At 38.2% G+C, this 15,557-nt stretch overlaps 8 protein-coding genes across 8 annotated transcripts; 4 read left to right on the forward strand and 4 right to left on the reverse strand.

The window, feature by feature from the left end:
- The first annotated feature begins 24 nt into the window (after positions 1–24).
- Positions 25–743, forward strand: SPOG_00367 (uncharacterized protein). Its single transcript, XM_013167876.1, has 3 exons — positions 25–294; positions 368–450; positions 545–743. The coding sequence occupies exons 1-3, from the start codon at positions 193–195 to the stop codon at positions 597–599; spliced, it is 240 nt and encodes a 79-aa protein (XP_013023330.1). The 5' UTR covers positions 25–192; the 3' UTR covers positions 600–743.
- Positions 46–1,469, reverse strand: SPOG_05116 (uncharacterized protein). Its single transcript, XM_013168151.1, has 4 exons — positions 1,317–1,469; positions 1,203–1,258; positions 627–1,060; positions 46–580 (listed from the first exon to the last, which is right to left on the reverse strand). Exons 1-3 carry the CDS (start codon positions 1,349–1,351, stop codon positions 906–908), a joined length of 246 nt encoding a protein of 81 aa, XP_013023605.1. The 5' UTR covers positions 1,352–1,469; the 3' UTR covers positions 46–580; positions 627–905.
- Positions 1,470–1,680: 211 nt separating this feature from the next.
- Positions 1,681–3,391, reverse strand: SPOG_00368 (1-acyldihydroxyacetone phosphate reductase). The gene has a single exon (XM_013167877.1). It carries the CDS (start codon positions 3,253–3,255, stop codon positions 2,356–2,358), a length of 900 nt encoding a protein of 299 aa, XP_013023331.1. The 5' UTR covers positions 3,256–3,391; the 3' UTR covers positions 1,681–2,355.
- A 472-nt stretch (positions 3,392–3,863) lies between these two features.
- Positions 3,864–6,700, forward strand: SPOG_00369 (endo-1,3-beta-glucanase Eng2). The gene has a single exon (XM_013167878.1). The coding sequence runs from the start codon at positions 4,194–4,196 to the stop codon at positions 6,312–6,314; it is 2,121 nt and encodes a 706-aa protein (XP_013023332.1). The 5' UTR covers positions 3,864–4,193; the 3' UTR covers positions 6,315–6,700.
- Positions 6,600–9,646, reverse strand: SPOG_00371 (U1 snRNP-associated protein Usp108). The gene is made up of 2 exons (XM_013167880.1): positions 8,627–9,646; positions 6,600–8,581 (listed from the first exon to the last, which is right to left on the reverse strand). Exons 1-2 carry the CDS (start codon positions 9,473–9,475, stop codon positions 8,411–8,413), a joined length of 1,020 nt encoding a protein of 339 aa, XP_013023334.1. The 5' UTR covers positions 9,476–9,646; the 3' UTR covers positions 6,600–8,410.
- SPOG_00370 (SWI/SNF and RSC complex subunit Arp42) lies at positions 6,657–9,906 on the forward strand. Its single transcript, XM_013167879.1, has 2 exons — positions 6,657–6,822; positions 6,884–9,906. The coding sequence occupies exons 1-2, from the start codon at positions 6,798–6,800 to the stop codon at positions 8,143–8,145; spliced, it is 1,287 nt and encodes a 428-aa protein (XP_013023333.1). The 5' UTR covers positions 6,657–6,797; the 3' UTR covers positions 8,146–9,906.
- Positions 9,750–11,161, reverse strand: SPOG_00372 (20S proteasome component beta 2). Its single transcript, XM_013167881.1, has 3 exons — positions 11,039–11,161; positions 10,821–10,966; positions 9,750–10,674 (listed from the first exon to the last, which is right to left on the reverse strand). Exons 1-3 carry the CDS (start codon positions 11,086–11,088, stop codon positions 10,067–10,069), a joined length of 804 nt encoding a protein of 267 aa, XP_013023335.1. The 5' UTR covers positions 11,089–11,161; the 3' UTR covers positions 9,750–10,066.
- A 141-nt stretch (positions 11,162–11,302) lies between these two features.
- Positions 11,303–15,545, forward strand: SPOG_00373 (nucleoporin Nup146). Its single transcript, XM_013167882.1, has 2 exons — positions 11,303–11,709; positions 11,757–15,545. The coding sequence occupies exons 1-2, from the start codon at positions 11,614–11,616 to the stop codon at positions 15,414–15,416; spliced, it is 3,756 nt and encodes a 1,251-aa protein (XP_013023336.1). The 5' UTR covers positions 11,303–11,613; the 3' UTR covers positions 15,417–15,545.
- The last annotated feature ends 12 nt before the right edge of the window (positions 15,546–15,557 follow it).

Consider the following 15,557-nt stretch of genomic DNA (forward strand, 5'->3'; position numbering starts at 1 on the left):
AATGATTCAAAGCCTAGGTCATACTGAGATAAAGTCATTAGAAAATGGGAATATATATTAGAGCGACTCGACGAACACAAATTCACATCAAATCCACGAGATAACAACTTTCACTAAATTCTTTCTTTGTTTACAATTTTTTGTAAGAAATAAAAATCAACCTTGCAACATTTATTACGTTGAGAGGGTAAAATGAGTCCAGCTATGAATTCTGAAATGAATGTGCCTCCTCCTCTTGCTGAAGCCAAGCACGTTGGAAAGCGCCTCTTTTCCAACCAAAGTGACCCACGAAATGTGCGTAACCTAATGACAGGCCTAGTGTTTTTTAGGAGTGTTCCAAGTTGAAACACTAACCATAATATTTTAGACATATCCAAAAGAGGAGCTTCCTGGTTCCTATAGAGTTTTGCCTCCCGGAACTTTTAGCACACTAGACTATCGCGATGACAGGTACGATTGAGAAAGACACAACAGCAAAGACGAGTTTGGTTGAAGTGTCCTTATGTTTGAAATAAGAATTGAGTGACTGACTAACTTTTTTCAGAGTCAACTTTCACACCGATGCAGACGGTACTATTACCTATGTAACTCGGGGTTAAGAAGCATAATTGTGAGGAGTAGCTTACCTTTGCCATGTCTTTCTTTCATGAGAGTTCAATTGTTATGAGACGCGTTATAGTATTAGTAAAGAATTTATAACATTTATCTTTTTTTAAGAAAAAATAGATCAGTAAAAGAGAGAAGCTAGTAGTTGACATAGCTCTGAGTTCTATGTATAAAAAGGTAGAAAAATCATTTTTATTCAAATAATGGAAGGAGGGACGTTTTGTTTGTGCAGGTCATAAATACAAGAAATTTGCTTTCTTTGTTTTTTTGGATCTTTTCTTGTGTACACCATGAGCAAATCAGGGATTGTTATATGCCAAACCAAGAACGTAGGATTCTTTTTCGCACACCAAAATCTTTTTCTTTGTGTTTGGTATATATAAGACTTCTGAAGGAGCTGAACTAGTCCATTCACAGACGAAACGTTCTTCTTCTGGAAATATGGTTCCGGCAACTATAACAGACGATAGATTAGCTTTACATTCAAATGAGTTTCATGATTAAACAGTGAAATTTCCCCAGCGTATAAATGCAATCACCTCTTCTATTACTATTGAAGCATATTTTCTGCTGAAGGAGGATCTTAAATTACCTACCTGCAATTGCTAGTCCATTTCGAGCCAACACAGCTCCGGAAAATTTCTCGTTTACACTGTAATAGTTTAGTTATACTGTTCATTTTGTAATACATAGAACGAACTTCCACCTACCACTTGTTGAGTTCTTGAATCAGATTCCCCTCCATACTACGGTTGCAAAAAAAATCAAGGAAAAAAAGAAACGAAATGAAAAAAGAATAAATTCCTAACAATCGACGAATTTCATGTAACTTAGGAAACCGATGAAAACTCTCTTATGCTTTGTAGAGATGAACTGGAGTTGAGACGAGGATTTCTTGGAATGCGGTATATAGCTTTAACGAAACGGGCCGTGAAACGAATTATGAAATATTGAGTTGTTATATTTGTTTCTCTCGACTTACTCAATTTGTTTACCGTATACAATGATGAGGAAAGCATCTCTTTGTTTACGGTGAGGTACGATTTTGATGTCCAACATGGAACTATTAATAGTAGAGAAATAATATATAATCTAATACAACAAATATAACAAGGTGTAATAAAACAGGATCTATTTGATTGTAACTTGGAAAGTCCAGAAAATCCTAAGAACTGACTGACTATGCTGGCGTGGGCGAGATGAAATATTATGGATGGAAGACCTCCTTTTAAAGTAAAACTCCTACGAATAGATTCAAAAGACCTAGACCTAGAGAAAAAGCTATTGAGATTTCATCTGTAATCGCATAAACCCATACTCTCTTTCTTTCGCATCATAAATAAAGTTGATTTTTTTGTGGGGAAATAAAACTTGTCGATTCCAACTATAATGTGTCCGCTTTTCCTGAGACATGTGGAGAAAAAGGTATGACATATAGAATCAGAGCAGATAATACAGCTTGCAGTCTCTTGCCGAGAAACTGTAAACATTGGGAGCAGAACAGAAAATGAAATTTTCCATAAAAAAGTGGCTTTCAAGGTAAAATAAAAAAGATTTATAAATATAAATCGTAAACGCCAGGTATTTACAACCATTTCGTCAAAAAAGTCAGTATCCTATTGCGCAGTAAGAAGAAATATTAATCCACATTTTACTTTCTATTTGTTCCATTTATATTGGTAAGCTAAAGCCATCCTCCAGAAAAATGTAAAAGCGGCATAGTATGGATGTTCTGATCCCACCGTTCGTTTAATCGATGTCGTTATCGTTGTCTATAGTGGCATTAGCAGGTAATTTTGCCATAAAACGAACTGGCAAAGTAAATCCTTCAATAGGGAAGAAAGAAGCCATACGAATTAATTGACTATGCTGTCCTGCCCAAAGTTGAGCAGGACGGACTCCTTTTCTGAAGGATTGATACCAACGCCCTCTAGCCGTCAACTTCTGAAACACCTCTTCCGCATATTGTTGAGCAGACATGGTAGCCTTGTCCCCAAAACTCGGAGCAGACAAAAGATCCGTTCTGTATGGATAATAAATGGAGTTTACTGAGATGCTCTCTTCGTTCAATTTTGAGTTTGGTTTTTTAAAGACGCTCGTCGAAATCAATCCCGTCATAATGCTTGTCACTTGCACTCCAAAAGGAGCCAGTTCTACGCGTAGTGTATTGGCATATGCTAGCAAGGCTGCCTTGGACGCATTATAAGCAGCCTGAAAGACCAATGGTACATATGATGCTATTGAATTCGTGTGCACAATGGTTCCCTTGGCACGAATCAATTGTTTTTGAAAAACCGTGTTTGTTCGCATAACACCATATAGATTGACCTCCATTAGATTATGTACTATAGGAATTTCCAGATCAATGGCTGGACTTGCTAAGGGCTGCCCAGCATTATTGATCAGGTAGTGTAACTTTCCTCCCGTTTCATTTCGAATCACTTTTTCTGCTTCAGAAACTGAAGTATCATCTGTGACATCCATCTGTACGATCTGAATACCCATATCAATCAGATTGCTCATCGACTCTAGTCTGCGTGAAGTAGCAAAAACTTTATAACCCTGTTTATGGAACTCTATAGCCAAAGCGTTTCCTATTCCTCCTTCACTGCATCCTGTTATGACGATATTTTCTGTAGAATTACTCATCCTATTGTTTTCACTGTTCAAAAATTCTAACACTCAAGCGCTGATGGAATGCATATCAAAATGTACTTACTCTGGATTTAATGATGGAACGTAATACTCGCGTAACTACAAGGCAAAAAAAAACAAACAAACAAACATATCAATGGGTAGATCCAAATTTCTAGGACTTCAAGATCAACCAAGTAAGCGAGCATTTAAAGTAATTAAGCTCGCATTAAATCATTAGCAAGAGTTCAATGGAACAGTTTTTATTTATGTAATACTACAAAGAGAACTTAATCATTCTTTATTTTTTTTGTTTTTGCAAAATACTCTTTACTTTTCACTGGCTTAGTTTTGTTTGTTGTTCACCATTTTGATTTTCCGCAGCGTGAAAATGACAAACTCTATCGTTTCTACATCTGCCAATTGTAGACAAACAACAAACAGAAGTCTTCTTTGTTTGTTTTCTTCTACATTGCCGATTAAATGAAGATCAGTAACATCGGGCCTTTAAAATGGACATATGCGATCCGTTTGTTTTTGTTTACTTGTTTTTCTGTTACGTATACCACACCAAACAGACTATATAAGGCAGCATCTCAGCTTTCCTTTTAATCAGAGCCAACCTCCTCCTTTCTTTTCAACTTTCATTACTTTCTTTCTGAACTCCTTTCAACAAATCAGTCTATTTCAGAACATTTCAATTCACCTTCACAATCAGAAACTTTGGTTGTCTGGTGATTGTTAAACGAATTAGACATTTGTTAAAGGAATTCGTCTATCTTTTTCAGCCAGTTCTGCCCAAACTCGGCTGTAACTTTTGTCATCGTCCCATATCATATTGATTCCAATCCTCCGGAACCAATACAAAAAGCATTCATATATCCTTTACTTTCATTTTAAGGAAAAACTTTTTTTTTTTGATTTTCGCTTAATACTTTCAACAAACTAACACAATGAGCGTCTTGACTCCTATTGCTGATGGTGCTCCCAGTTCTACTTTCCCTAAGAGAGACCATCCTCTACAACCGAAGGCCATTTCCGTATCTGATCAACCAATCCAAACAAACAAATTCTATGGTAACCTTTTCTTGGAAGATCAAAAGTTTCCAAGTTTCCCCCAACCATATACGTTGACATGGCGGAACAACGATGATGGCTTCTCTGGTCTAGGCATCAGTCATACAGAAGCCAGCCAGTATACATATGGACCAGATGCTAGTAAAACTCCGTGTGAGTTCTATATCAATCCAGCAGGATTATTCTCATTGATTATTTCTGCGAATGAGTTTTCTAAAGGAAACAAACTTTCCGCGAGTAACTCTCGCCATTTTTCCGTTCAAACTGTTTTGGAACCCTCCGATTCATCTGACGGAAACATTACGATTCCTATTGTTGCTGGAAGTGCGTTCATCAGTGCCGTTTACAAGAATTTGACCCCGGTCTTCAATTCGTCAATCATGGTAAAGTCGCTTGATAAGAGTGACTTCAGTGGTGGTTCTAAGTACAAGGTCACATTGAACGATAACAAGGTTTGGCTCATTTATGCCTTCCCTTCCGACTCTAGCTCTTTTGATCTAAAAAAAGACAGCAACAGTAAATTAACTGCCTCCTCCAAATTTAACGGACTTGTCCAAATTTGCAAAGTTCCCAGTTCCAGCGTCAGTGACGGCACGGGTGACAAAACTTTTGACAAGTATGCTGGTGTTTATGCAACTGGCATCACTTTAAGTGCCAATGTTTCTAACGATACTGGTGAATACTGGTTTACTTTTGATAAAGCTGGTGACAAATCTAAGAGTCCACTGGTGTATGCTCTCCCTCACCATCAAAGTACTTTTGGCTCTGATACCCAGGGATCAAAGACTGGTATGGCTTTACAGAGTACCGTTATGGGTGTTATGACTGCGTATGGAGCAGATAAATGGCATTTAGTGGAAAAGAATCTTCCTACGGATGTTGAGTTTCTTCCCATTCCTTGGAACGGAGGAAACTCTAACAACTCTGATAACATTTTGAGTACTATCAAATCTGCTTGCCAAAATGACATAAATTTTGATGTCGAGAGCGCCACAGATACCAATAGTATGTATGCCTCTGGTAAAGTCTTCGCTAAATATGCCCAAGTTTGTTTGGTGGCATCCAAAGTATTGAAGGATGACAATTTGACTAAGACTGGTCTTGACAAGTTGAAGAAAGCCCTCCAAAGATATGTTGACAACAAGGAACAGTTCCCTCTTAATTACGATCAAACCTACAAAGGTATCATCAGTACGGCCGGTATCAAGACCCCCCTTGCTGATTATGGTAATACTTACTACAATGACCATCATTTCCATTATGGATATCATATCTATGCAATGGCAGTTGCTGGCTTATTGGATTCAGGTTGGCTTTCGGATTCCCAAAACGAATATGTTAATGATTTGATACGTGATGCAGCAAATCCTGTGGAGGATGATAACAATTTCCCTTTTTTCCGATCCTTTGACTGGTTCAGCGGTCATTCTTGGTCTAAAGGCTTGTTCGCAAGTGGTGATGGTAAAGATGAAGAGTCAACCTCTGAAGATTACAACTTTTACTACGCTATGAAACTTTGGGGAATTGTTAAGAAGGATAATAACATAATCAACCGTGCAAATTTGATGCTGGCGGTAATCAGAACGAGCATGAATGATTATATTTATATAACTCCCGACAACAAGATTCAGCCAGAAAAAATACGTGGCAATTACTGTGCAGGAATCACTTTTATGAACAAGGTTGACTATACCACCTATTTCGGTACTGATGAGTACTTAAAACAAGGAATCCACATGATCCCAATCACTCCTATCAGTGGTTACGTTCGTACTCCTTCTTATGTAAAGTCAAGCTGGGATGCTAAAATTGCTCCAACTATCAAGAACGTTTTGAACGGTTGGACTGGTGTCCTTTATTCCAATTTGGCTATCACTGATCCCACTGCTGCATGGAAAGAGTTTAGTTCTTCTGACTTTAAGGACTCTTATATTGACAATGGTGCTTCAAAGACATGGTATTTGGCATTGGCAGCCGGTATGGGTGCCTCACCTTAAAGCTGTGCTATAAAGTATGGAAATATGTTTGGCATATATGAAAGAAAGTAATGAAAGAAAGGACAGTTACGAACAGGCAGGCTTAGCAATCTCTTTACAGAGAGTGCTTTTACGACAAACGTTTAGAAGTTAGTCTAAAATAAATTTACAGGCTACTTGCTACGGCAAATGTAGTGGTTTTACGAGTGCATTGAGGAAGTAAAATTGATTACAACTTAATTGCATTCCTCTACATTTTTTTGTGAAAATAAAAAAAATATAATATAATATTAACGACATTATTACCAGCTAGTTTATAGAAAGTTTAGAAGGACTTTGCTAGTTGAAGTAGGCGACGTTAAGAAAGCATTGCACTATACATAAACGTAAATCAAAAGTGGTTTTAAAGTAAAAAAAGAGTACTACAGGCCAAAGTAATTTTTAAAAGAGCTTGTTTAAAAGAAAAGGAAAAAAGAAATATTTTACAGCTTTTCAAGTATACGAATGAGTAGAAATTCTGCTAATCTTGGTAAGAAACCATACGTAGCGACGATTTGCCGGAAGATGGAGGATGCTAACAGTAAGTTTAGTTGAAATACCGGCTTTAGTCATAGATCCTGGAACATGTTGGACACGCTTTGGGTTCGCGGGTGAAGAATCACCAGATGTTACACTCCCGTCAAATTACGGTGTTTTGCAAGACAGCAATGAGGAAAAAAATTATATAATAGATGAATTGCAGATTCATGCGCCCATTCCTGGTATGGAGATTGCCAACGGTACAAATGATGGGATAATTCAAGATTGGGAGTCTACGTTACAAATATGGAAGAGGGGACTGAAAGACAAACTGAAAGTCGATCCAGCCGAATATGCAATGATGATTACAGAACCGAGCTGGAACACACAAGCTGTTCGTCAACAGACAATGGAAGCAGTATTTGAACAGCTTCAGGCACCCGCATTCTATTTGACGAAACAAGCTGTTTGCGCTGCGTTTGCAAGCAATAAAGCGACAGCTTTAGTAGTTGACCTCGGCACTGAGAATACAACCGTTACTCCTGTTGTTGATGGCATTGCTGTGCGAAAAGGTATAATGAAACAACGTATTGCTGGAAAATTTTTTAATGCAAACGTCAAAAGTATGTTTTCTAAAATGAATATAAATGTCGTGCCACACTACCGGGTAGCCAGGAAATCAGTTGTTATTGAGTCTTCAGGTCCCGGTAATCCAGAAGAGGTGAGGCCAACAGTTTTCTATGATCCAATTAATGGTTTAAAAGATTCGTATGAAGAATTTGAAAAACAGAGGATAATTGAAGAATGGAAGGAAAGCGTTCTAGAGACATTAGATACCCCATTTGATGAATTAAAAGCGTCTACAAAAAATCCCAAGCATTTTGAGTTCCCAGATGGTTCAAATTACCAGTTCGGCATCGATCGATTTCGTGTTGGTGAAGTACTGTTCAGTCCTACCTTCGCTGCTAATGATTCTCCTGAAAGCACCCTTCCGGAAAAGGCTGTCGGGCTTCACAGCTTGGTGTATCAAAGCATTGTTGCATGCGAAAGCGAGTTAAGGTCTCAGTTGTTTAATAACATTGTACTAACGGGTGGCACTTCTCTCATTCCTGGTCTTGCTGAGAGACTACAAAATGAGCTCCAAAGATTAGCACCAGGAAATCGAATCCATGTACACACCAGCGGAGATTCTACTTATCGAAGTAATGCTTCATGGCTGGGTGGGTCTATCTTGGCAAGTCTCGACAACTTTCAGCATTTATGGGTTACAAAACAAGAGTATGATGAAGTGGGAGTAGACAGAGCTTTATTTGTGGAAAAGAGATGCAAGTAAGGGTAATAAAATGCTGCAAAACAAAAAAAGACTTTATCTTTCATTTTCTATAACACTGACATTCTTTCGATTGTTGATTTACGATATAGATAGATCTTGAAGGTACTAGTATCTTTATCCTTTTTGTAGTTTCTCGTTTCGGTATCTTACCGTTTAAGAAAAATACTAAGCAAAGCATTGGAAATAATAAAACCTACAAAGTATGGGTTATAAGGTGGAGTAATACAAGGATAGAAGTGCAACGAACGAAAAGGCAAAAGATTCGTTACTTTTTTCTTGTCTGAGATTCCAAAAGGGCATAAATTGTCATAAGAGCAGTTTGGTTCGATTCAGAAGTTCCCGTAACAGTTAGCAAAGTCACATTTGATTGAGAATTACCTTGCTCAATATCAATATGGACATTAGTTGACTGAGAAATTTCTTGGAGTTTTGTAGGCTGATAATAATTAGCTTGCGAAATCAAAAGTTGACAGGTACATACCACTTGAGAAAGAACAGCTTCAAGAACGTTAGATGGCACAGATAACTTTTGTGTTATGATTTGATTAGAGGACGCATTTAACGGAATAGAAGGTCCCGAATATGGATAGTATTGAGTCGCTCGCAAAGGATCTGAGTTGCCCCCGGCTGTAGTGAGAGCAATCGGAGTGACACCATACGGGTTTTCAGGTGTAACCATAGTGCTATTGGGATGTAATATACCAAACAAAGACGGTGACCCATAAACACCGTAAGCAGCATCTGGGATATAAGGAACGACATTTATACCTGAAATGATACGACTTCTTGACAAAAGGGCATTTAGGAAAGTTTCTAATACTTTGGACGATTCTTGTACAGGTGTCTCAAGGATTACAGAGCGTTCCATTGACCGCGGCAAAAGAGAACTACTTAAAAGTAAACGCGAAGAAGAAGATACGGAATGAAGCTGAGGTATTAAATGCTGGTTCATCCAAGTTTTTGAGCCAAGTAACACATTTGAAAAAGCGAAACTGAATATCAAAATTGAATCATTTTCATTTGAGGATCTAATAGCTTGAGCGATAGCCGGTAATGCTTGCGAAATATTCGTCAGGTTAGAATGACAAATTAGGACCTTTCTAGAGCTATTCGAAGAAATCAACGTTTCCGCACGGATCTGACCATCTCGCAATATATCTTTTTGTTCCTCTTCTCCCAAGTTCATCCATAATTCATATTGTTGAGCACTTAGAAGCAATTTCACTGTTACAGAGTTCGCGTCCGTTCCAAATGCTTGCTGCAGGTTTAACACATGAGGATGTAAAATATCTACAGGTACTGTAGAAACATATTTTGACCCAGATTCCATAACAAATACACCGAAAGAATTTCACGTTTTTCTTTGCCAAAAGCAAATTGTTTTTCAGTACCTTCCTAGTTTCAGAAACAAATAGCACAGCGCGCTCTATTGCGTTATGATGATTTCCAATATGGACCTATCATCTGTTCAAAAGCGATTCAGACAGTGGTTATATACTCATATAGTTTATTTAATTATCCGAATAGAATCAGACAAAGCTTTTTGCAACGGATATGGATATGTTGCATAGAAAGCAGTCGGCTCTTACGGTAAGTAGCCAATATATGCGTAAGATGTTCTATTAATCATTAAGAATGAATATATTTCTATGAAAACTAGAGGGACATGTGGGAATTGGAAAGCTGGTGCTTTTTAAAAGGAAAGCAAAAAGGAAAGAAGTCATTCTCATTACATAGAAAGGTAGAAAGATAGCGAGCACGGATGATTTTCAAGGTGAAACGTCAATTCTTTGCATCCTAGCGTAGCGTCATAAACTAAAAATAAGAAAATAGCACTGAATATAAATTCAGCTGAAGTATAAACAAGCTGCAGGCATTTAAAAACTGCTATACTCTTTTTTTCGCAAAGAAACCTCGACTTTTATATGTCGACTTCCATTTCGTCCAGCGTTTCGACTGTGACGAACTTGTGAATGTCTTCCCGTAAAATGGCTGTAGTACCACGCTCGTATTTGTAGTTTTGTTCCTTTTGAGCACGTTCGTTCGGCTTAGAATAGCCGCGGTAGGGGGTAGCCTTTTCATTATCAATGACAACCAAATCGCAATTGGAACCAGATCCAAGATCATTGAAAATACCAGCTTCAATTGCCTCACGAACAAGCTCCATAGCTTCATGTCGTTCTAAGTTAGGTTTGTATTTGGTTTCAAGGACTGAAATAGCAGCAAGACTACCAGATCCAAGAGCAACATAAGGTAATTTGTCACTGGAACCATGAGCTGCGATGGTGAACAGATGTGGGCCTTTACAATCGTAACCACCGAGGACGAGGTAAGCTCCAATATAACCTTGGTAACGGAAAAGATGCTGCTTCAACATTGTCAAGGCAGTTGCCACTCTTGGCTTTCGATTAACATACATGGAGTGCAACTCAACGTTAGAAGAAATCATCGAAGTCACGAATTCGGTATCAGCAGCAGTACCAGCACCAGCGCACCATATATTAGGAGCAATTAAATGCAACTTTCTGCCTGTAAAAGTAGTTAGTAACTGAAAAGAACGCAAGGTGCAGAAGTCCCTTTGGAAAAACCATCAATAACCATTATAATCTATGATACATGTATTCGATTTTAATAAAGGTCAAGTGTAACCACTGCCTAGTTGCTTCATCACGTACAGTTTTTATCAGCAATAATCGGTCCAGCAGTTGCTCTAGTGTCTGCACCCAAAACAATACAATCTTTAGCAATCACACCGACAATGGTGGTACCAGTAGAAGTTGCCTTGGGAGAAGGGAATCCACGCTCCTGCAAAAGTGCATTTCTATGCCTGTTAGTCTTCCAAAAATATTCAATACTCTCTGAAACGACTCATTTGCATTTCTCAAACACTTACCTTTGACAGTAATCAAAGTCAAATCCTTTTCTTTCGTTCAATCCCTTCATATTTGTAGGGTTATTGATATTGATCTGCAAGTTGTATTTGGCAAAGGGATTGTCTAACGGTGTGTGGTTTCCTCCATGAAGACAGTGCTCGCTAACGCTCGTTGAAATATAAATACCATGGTGCACTTCATTGCACTAAAATAAAAATAATAAAATCTGTATACTTCCGTAAAGTGTATTTGCCAAATACTAGTGTCATCACTAAATAATATAATGACCTTGTTTGCCATTGCAGAGAAGCGACTAGTCTTAGGCATTGGGAAGCAAGTAAGAACTTACTACTGGGAAGTCATTAAGGTGAAAGTTAAAACTTCATAACTTTAGTCAATCTTAAATTGCTGTTATAAGGTTTTAAGGTGCTTGATCCTCATTTTTTTGTAAATATATATATACATATATATATATATCTTTTTACACATTGTTGAAAGGAGTAGGCATTTATTTACGAGTCTTGCAAGTAGTTTAATTGCAACAATCAAGTTCTGATAAAAGGATCCTATTTGGCTCTATTTATTTATATATGAAATGAACACTGACAATCCATTTGCTGCGCTTACTCCAAGCCCAGCGCCTTTTGCTGGTAATACACATCATGCGGAAATTGAAGAAGCAGATACATCGGTATGTCATGTTTCCTTCTATTTAGGCTGTTCTAACTTTCCCTGTAGAGCTTTTTGTTTTCTGCTTTAAAAATTGGTACTACAGTTTCACTTGCTCAACCGACGTCCTCAGACCCTCCAGCTAAATCACGTTTGTTTGCCATTCACAATTTAACTAAAGTGTTTGTAGCTGGTGTCCCTAATGGTCTTGTTCTAGGTTCGACTTCCATATTGCAGAAGTGTCTTGATGAGGCCTCGATGAATGCAGGCCCTCAACAACTTCCAGAATCGTCTGAAGTAGTTCACCTTGCCATTCCAAACTCTAACTTTTCTTTCGTCGATTTTACTTCTCAAGGAACATGTATTGTCGCATACGATCTTTCCTCTCAAGAAATTGTCGTCTTTAATACAACCTCTTGTTTAGAGGGTAATGTCAGTCCTCGTTGGAAAACACAATTGCCGAATTTGGATTTCGTTCTTCCAAATCCTGAAATTGACGATCTTGTTGCGCTTCATCTAACTACACAAGAATTATGCATCTTAAGCATTTCTCAGGCGACCATACATCCCCCAATTGCTAGAGAAGCTACCTGCGTTGCTTGGTCAAGACGTGGTAAGCAATGTGCTGTAGGATTTTTAAATGGATCTATAGTTCAGTACACTCCCGATGGACAAGCTAAACAGGAGATTGCTGCTCCTTCTGACTTACAAGACTTTTATGTCCAAGATATTGCGTGGATGGAAAACCGAGAGTTCATTGTTTACTATAGCCCTATAACAGCGTTGGCAAGTAGTGAGCCTGTACACGAGTCAGTTTGTTATATAATCAGTTTGGGAATTGATAAATCAATTACTTATGCTGTTGCGACAGATCCAACTCCTCCGTTCGGAGCCGATTATCGTCACGATCACCATTATTTCTCTCTTCTTCAGTCTTGGCATCCAAATCTAAGATCTTTGGTGATTGTCTCAGCAACTTCAAGCTCAGATATTGGTCTGTTTGCCCATATGGCCGACTCAAATTCATGGAAGAGCTTGGTTATTACTGAAGAAACTAAAAGAGCTTCTCTTCCTTATTCTCAAGCAAGAGAGCAAGATACTTCTCCTTTGTCTCTCAGTTTAGATCTTACTTCCACAGAGAGAATCGAGAAGCCACTGAGCCCAGTAGAAGTTCCTGCAGATTGTCCCCCTCTTCCTATTCTTTGGGTTTATGATAATGACTATCAACTTTCGGGATTCCGATTTATGTATACAGATGCTATTATGGAAAATTCACTCTATCCCGAAATGGTCGTAGCCAAAAGCGTATCCGGTACTGAGACTGTTCGAACCTCTAATAATGAAAATGTCAGTTCTTTTGCTTCTTTATCAGAACCTCCCAAATTCGGTTCTCAGATGTCTTTTGGTGCATTTCAGACTCAAAAACCCGCACAAGCATCAGCATTCGGTCAGAGCCAGGGCTCTCCTTTTACAGCTCCAAGTGCAACTCCAAAATTTGGTGAGTCTTCGTTTTCATTTAACTTCAATACTACTCCTGCAAATAATGCTTTTACCCCAAATAATTCTTTTGCTGGTTTTGGAACGAAGTCCACTTCTTCCGCATTTTCTTCTTTTGCTAGTGCCTTAACTCCCGCTAATTTATCCAACGTTCCAAAGGATAATGAAGCATCCAATATTTTTGGAAATGCCAAAGTTCCTGAGAAGCAGCCATCCGTGTTTCAATTTAATCCCGTCGAGAAAGCAGAGCCTGAAAAAGATATGGAAAATGAAAAAGTTGGTACACTTGCCAACGCTGATGTTGAGCCCTCTACTACTGATGATAAAGCTGGTAACAGTAATATTAATTGGGGAAGTGGCTTATTTGGTAAAGCTGCTCAGCCCTCATTTTCCTTCGGTCTTAGCTTAAACGATAAAACACCAAATGAAAACTTCTCCGTTTTCGGTGCTAAGTCGAAAGATACAACTGCACCATCTACTGATCAAGCTTCTACTAAACCATTTTCTTTTGCTCCACCAGATAAATCGGTTTTTACCTCTTCTATAAAGCCAACAACTCCAGCGAGCAATGCTCCAGAATTGCCAAGAAGTGAGTCTGTCTCTATGGAAAGCTTAACAGAAAAACCTGAGCAAAAAGATAATACTGTTGAAGTGCTTGAGAGATATACTTTAAATGTTTCTCTAGAGAATAAGGAAACAGATGAGAAACATGCAGAAGCTACAGTAGATGAAGGTCTATTAGCATCTGACAATGTGGAAACTGAAAAGGCAAATAGTATCGACAAAAGAGATATTCAGAATGATCGACAGTCTCCTTTTATAGAAGAATTGAAAGATGATGATACCGATGAAATTGCTTTAGAAGCACAGAAAGAATCTGTTACGGATACAATGCCGAAGGAAAGTGTTTTGGAGACTGAAGATAAGCTTCTAGATACTGAACTTAGTGAGGAGGAAAATCTTTTACGTACGGTTTCGCATGAGACAAATGAAAGTGATGATTGGGAAAAAGTTGAAGGTGAAGAAGACTTTGATGAAGCTGCAACTACAAAGCCTGAGGATTTTCATGAGGAAACGCCGGAAGTCTCTGCAGCTGCTGAAGAAAAGCTTACAGAAAAAGAAGCAGATAAGGAGTCATCAATTGACAAGGATGCGAAAAAGCAGATCTCGAAGAACGAGCCAAGTGATTCATATTCCGAAGATATTAACAAAGAGGATGTTGCTGAAAAGGAACCAGAACCAGAACGTCAAGGAGTTCCTTCTCTAAAAGGTAAAGTGAGCGAAGGAGCCTTTGACTTACCATCAGCTGAAGAAAGAAGTATAATAGCAAGTGACCTCAAAGAACCTGAAGAATCTGTCGTTAGTGAAGCTCCCAAACTTTTAGAGAAGAAACCCGTTCCCCTTGAAACGCTGGATTTGCTTGAAGATATGCAAGAGATAGTCAGTACTGAATCCAACCCAATGGTCAATGCATTTGAAAACCTGTACTTGCATTTTGAGGCAGAGATGGATCTGGTAACCCGAAATATGGAAAAGTTGGTAAATTATGTAAATGACCAATCTAATACTGGATATTCTAATGATATTTATCCAAACATGACGTGTCTTCCTAATGATACTCAAACACTGGAAAGTTTGCTCGATGAAATGAATTTGTGGACCTCTGGCAAAACCGAATACGACAAAAAACTAGAAACTTTACGTGTGACTCTCGTTCGATTAAGTGCTAAGAGAGTTCAAATTCAAAGACTTGTAAATGCTCACACAGATCCTGTGTTTATCAATCGTCTTAAATTACGACAATTAGGTCCTGAAGCACTTCGACGACAAAAAGAACTACGTGTTTCCATGGAAAAAATTCAAAAACTAATGACCTCGGTGGAAAATATGGCATTTGATGTACGCTTAAGTGATGTTCAAAATCGCAAGCGTTTAAGTTTGGCTTCGATAGAAGTTGCTTGTAGTCGTGTTGCTACTGTTTTAGCTCAGCGGGAGAGAGAATTGTTGAAGCTTGAAGTTGAAGTTAAAGGGTTGTTTGGCTCAAACCCCAATGGTCCTTTTATAATGGATGATTTGAGTTCCAGTTTAATAAGTTCGCTTGAAAAAGGATCAGATTCCCTTTTTGGATTACGAGAAGGTTCAAGGTCATCAGCTAAAACGGAAGTGCAACGCCAAGATGAGTTTTGTGACATAATTTTTAACAGCCTTCTTCTTTTAAGGAAAAGTATATAAAAGACCTTCATGAAAAATTGTTTTAGGGTGGTGTCCAAGAGGATATTGTCGCACTGTATGGAATAAAATAGATTTGTATTTAAGTTGCTTAATTTATCTTGTATTCTCAACAGATGTATTAAAAAACGGAAAGTAATATAT

The sequence above is a fragment of the Schizosaccharomyces cryophilus genome (genome assembly GCF_000004155.1).
Source record: "Schizosaccharomyces cryophilus OY26 unplaced genomic scaffold supercont4.3, whole genome shotgun sequence".
NCBI classification, from domain to species: Eukaryota; Fungi; Ascomycota; class Schizosaccharomycetes; order Schizosaccharomycetales; family Schizosaccharomycetaceae; genus Schizosaccharomyces; species Schizosaccharomyces cryophilus.